The sequence below is a fragment of the Babylonia areolata genome, chromosome 1 (genome assembly GCF_041734735.1).
Source record: "Babylonia areolata isolate BAREFJ2019XMU chromosome 1, ASM4173473v1, whole genome shotgun sequence".
Lineage (NCBI taxonomy): Eukaryota > Metazoa > Mollusca > Gastropoda > Neogastropoda > Buccinidae > Babylonia > Babylonia areolata.
The window spans coordinates 76279218-76284217 of record NC_134876.1 but is presented as its reverse complement, the minus strand read 5'-3'; the positions used below and the strand labels follow the sequence as shown (position 1 = coordinate 76284217).

At 40.4% G+C, this 5000-nt stretch overlaps 1 protein-coding gene across 3 annotated transcripts in view; it reads left to right on the top strand.

The window, feature by feature from the left end:
- The window catches only part of LOC143287655 (transmembrane channel-like protein 7), a 55925-nt gene that overhangs the window by 7042 nt on the left and 43883 nt on the right, over nucleotides 1–5000 (top strand). Inside the window, exon 1 of one of the 3 annotated variants that reach the window (XM_076595828.1) lies at nucleotides 857–1119. The exons of 1 other annotated variant lie outside the window; for it this stretch is intronic. Coding sequence is in view for 1 of the 2 variants with exons in the window: in XM_076595810.1 (XP_076451925.1) it covers nucleotides 2173–2191 (19 nt within the window). In the remaining variant the exon portion in view is untranslated. Of the gene's footprint in view, nucleotides 1–856; nucleotides 2192–5000 lie in introns of those variants that run through there. One more of the 3 variants, XM_076595810.1, reaches the window with a different exon arrangement.

Sequence of the window (5000 nt, the reverse complement as noted above, 5' to 3'; positions counted from 1 at the left end):
CCAAAAACAATAACATAAAAACATACAGAACAAAGCAAAACAACAGACATGAGCGCTTACACACACACACACACACACACACATATATATATATATATATATATATATATATATATATATATATATATATATATATATACACTCGCGCGCGCGCGCTAACATTCTAGGACAATTCTTTGTCTGTGAATTTATAGTGACTAACGAATTCTCTGTTTCGTTAATGTCTTGTCTGTCTGTCTGTCTGTGTCTCTCTCTCTCTCTTTCTTCTTTTCTTCTCTGTCCCTGTCAGTGTGTGTATGTGTTCAAATACGCGCGTACCCGAAGTCTTGAGTATGTGTGTGTGTGCGTACGCACGTGTATATATATATATATATATATACATATATAGTGGGAGGGGGGGCTATGGGGTTGTAGGTGGGTGTGCGGGCATGTGAGAAGCAGTCTCCACATCCAATACAAACATGTTCATTTCTCAAGACTCAGCTGCTACAGTCTTGATAAACGCTACAACAACAACAAAAAACACAATTCGTGGGAGTTTGTAAGAAGAAAAGATCACAACATTGTAAAATTGGATGTTATAAAACAGCCTAACTCTCACACACACACACACACACACACACACATACACACACTAACTGTTTAACCTATGACGTATCCGCTCACACCGCCGATATCAGCGACATGGAGTGTTTCAATCGCATTTGAGAGTGTCACTTCTCACTATCCGTTCGCGATAAAAAAAAAATAATAATAATAATAATAAATAAATAAAATAAAATAAAAAGCCAATCGTTCAGATAACGCCCCACATACAACACACACACACACACACACACACACACAACTGACAGTCACACACTTTGCATGATTTATAACATGCAAACAGGCTGTTCTCCATCTGTTTGTGTTTGCTGTTTGTTTTGTTTTAGTTTTTAAACAAGAATTCTCAAAGCTTGATCAAAAGAGTGCTTAGCATGTTTATTTGAATCTATTTGTTTTTCCTCCGCTCTGCGCCAGACGAGAAGGATAGGTAATTCAGATCAGCAGAATAAATCAACAGCCGTTTGTTTTCCACCTAAAAGCGGCATGAAGCCCACCGCTGGACTTCAACCCGTGGTCAGTATATTATAATCCTTTCTCAAGCCACTGTGCGAATACTGTGACCTGTTTTCTGGCTTACACTCCGTGGTATACCATGTGGGTAGGCCTATACTAATCGGGTTGATCCACAGGCATGTTTTTTTGTGTGTTTTTTCGGGAGTGCGTTTTTCTGACGTGTGTGGATTGCAACATGAGTGTTGGTAGTGCGTTTGTTTGTTTCACCCGAGTTTCACTGCAAAATCGTTGTTGTTGTTGTTGTCGTTGTTGTTGTGTAACGGATTGAAAATTGAAATGTGACTGATTCGTGCGACAACAGCTGGAGACTTTTTGTTCCGTGGTATGAATAACAACTTTTTTTGTTCTTTTTCTTTTTTCTTCTTCTTCCTGGTCGATGATATAGTGTGCGCAAACACTTAAAGAATTTGGGAATGGCTAACTGAGAGACGTTTTTGTCGTTTCTTGCTTTTAGCGTTGGAGTTACAGAGGCTGTTTTTTTGTTGTGTTTGATATTGTTTTTTTTGTTGCAACTGTTAATACTGGAGATCACTTCTGCATTGCCAGATATTTGATCTGTATTCATTTTGCCATGTGTTGCAACTGAGACTTTTTCTTCCTAAAGGGTTTGTGAATTCCGTCAATTTCTCAGTAACTCAGCGGGCGCTTCACTGACTCAGTGAGTGTTCCATCAGCTCAGTGGTTCGATGAGTATTTCAGTGAGTATTTCAATGGTTCAGCGTTTCAGTGATTCTATGAATATTTCAATGACTCAGTGAGTGTTTCGGTTACTCGGTGAATAGTTTAATGACTCATTGAGCGTTGCAGTCGGTCTGTGAGTATTTGAGCGACTCGGTGAGTGTTTCAGAGATCCAGTATCTCGTTTACTTAGGGAGTCGTTCCGTGAGTCACTGAGCACCTTTTAGACTCAGTGAGCAGTTCCGGGATTCAGTGATTACGCGAGTGACTCAGTGAGTCGTTGTGTAAACCGGTGAGTACCTCATTCCGAGACTCAAAACCACAAGAAGCAAGGCTGCGAGAGCTGGTTTGTCCCTCCTGTGATCCTGTCTCAAGATGAAGGCATCACCAGCAGGTGAGAGTTTTGTTTTAGTGAAAGTCTGAAGGCCGGTACAATACAATACAATACAATACAATGCAATGCAATACAATGCAATGCAATGCAATGCAATACAATGCAATGCAATGCAATACAGGGCAGAGGACATCACAGCACAGTATAGTACAGTACAAGAGAAGACAAGATAAGACAGGACAGCAGAGTACAGGACAGCACAGGACAGCAGAGTACAGTACAATACGACACGACACGACAAGACACGATATGGTACGATACGGTACGATACGATACGATGCGATACGGACAGAGCACAGCACAGACAATATAATGCAGAACAGTACAGTACGGTGCAACACAGTGCAATGCACTATACTATACTATACTATACTATACTATACTATACTATACTATACTATACCAAGCAGTCCAGTACAAGACATGATAAGACAAGACAATGCTCACACTGATCCAACACCAGTACGGTACAGCGCAATGCAGTGTAATGAAATATATCACAGCCCCGTAAATACCAACACAAGACACATGGCACTACAAGACACGACACATGACACAACACTACAAGACACGACACGACAACGTGACACGACACAAGACACAAGACACGAAACTACAAGACACATGACATGATACGACACATGACACGACACGACACATGACACTACAAGACACGACACGACAAGACACGACACTACAAGACACGACACATGACACGACACTACAAGACACGACACATGACACGACACTACAAGAAACGACATGACACGACACGACACATGACACTACAAGACATGACACGACACAACACGACACTACAAGACACATGACACGACACGACACATGACACTACAAGACATGACACGACACGACACTACAAGACATGACACGACACGACACATGACACGACACATGACACTACAAGACATGACACGACACGACACTACAAGACACGATACGACACATGACACGACAAGACATGACACGACACGACACTACAAGACACGACACATGACACGACACGACACGACACTACAAGACACGACACATGACACGACACTACAAGAAACGACATGACACGACACGACACATGACACTACAAGACACGACACATGACACTACAAGACATGACACGACACGACACATGACACTACAAGACACGACACATGACACTACAAGACACGAGGAAGTCTATTTTCATCCATTCTTGTAAGTCTGATCCAGTACTTTATACATGACAAGAAGGAATATACATACAGAGGGTAACGACCTGTCTCGACATACACCATGTCATTTGGTGATCTTGGACTCACATTAAGAAGTTTTTTTAAAGCAAACATGTGCACTTTTTCTATTGGTGAAATTTGCATTAATCCCCAGATTTCAGAGCCATATAACAGAATTGGTTTTATTTGTGAATCAAATAATTTAAAGAAAATACTAACAGAGAAATCGTCAAGTCTCCATAACGTTCTAAATATTTCTATTACACCTTTCCGTGCTTTCATTGCTATGTCATCCAGAGCCTTCGAAAAAGATAATCTAGTGCTGAAAAACAAACCTAAGTATTTATAGGAATTGACGATTTTGATGTCGTGACCTTCGTATGTCCAGGTTTCCTTCCGAGCAATGTATCCACCATTTCTAAAAATAATTATTTTGGATTTATCAAGGTTAACGTGTAAATCTAACTCGGAAGCCTTCATTGCCAGCACATTCAATTGGTTCTGCAGACCAGTAACTGTATCAGACAAAAGCACTATATCGTCCGCAAAAAGTAAAATAAACAGTTCAATCATATCAGGATTCAGTTGTATGCCATGGCGTCCTTTCTCGATTATGTCCGTGGCAAGATCATTTATAAACAGAGAGAAAAGTAAAGGACTTGTAACCTCCCCTTGTTTTAAACCTTTTTGACAAAGGAAAGCTTCGGTTACCCTACCCCCCCCCCCCCCCCCCCCCACCCACACACCCCCCCCCCCCCCCCCCCCAACGTACTCGAGCTTTAACGGTTTTATACATACTTTGAATGGTTTTTAATATTTTCCCTTTTAAGCCAGACTTCCGCAGTACGGGCCACAGTTTTCCATGTGAAATAAAATCGAAAGCCTTACGAAAGTCAATGAAAGCTACAAATAATTTTCTATTTTTAAGCAAATATTTCTGTACCATTGAGAACAGCGTAAAAATATGGTCAATTGTTGAATGATCTTTTCGAAATCCGGCTTGTATATCACCTAATATGTCCTTACTTTCAACCCATTTTGATATTCTCTTGTTGATAATATGGCTGTACAGCTTTCCACATATGTTCAAAAGTGAAATGCCCCTGTAATTGTCTGGCTTGTGTAAATCGCCTTTCTTGTGCAAGGGTTGAATAATCGATTCAGTCCAAGCTACTGGGTACTGACCCGAAGAAAATATGCTATTAAACAGTTTCAAAAGAAAAGGAACAATTAGCTCACTTGAGTGTTTAAAAAGTTCGGGTATAATGCCATCTGGGCCGGCTGCTTTATTGTTTCTTAGATGACGGATGGAATCGAGTATTTCTTGTTCAGTTATATCACTGTTCAGTAGGACATCGTCCTGATTGTCACTTTCTTCAGTCCCATTCCCAGGTTCAAAGCCAGTGAAATCGTCATTTATCGTATCATTGTCATTCACACCAAAAACCTCTTTAAAGTGTTGTATCCATTCATCATCTGAGATGTTTCCAGTTTGTTTACTTTTCTTAGAAAATTGTTTGATATTTTTCCAAAACTGCTTGGAATCATTAATATTCCCTTCAAGTTCAGCTCTACATTTTGCT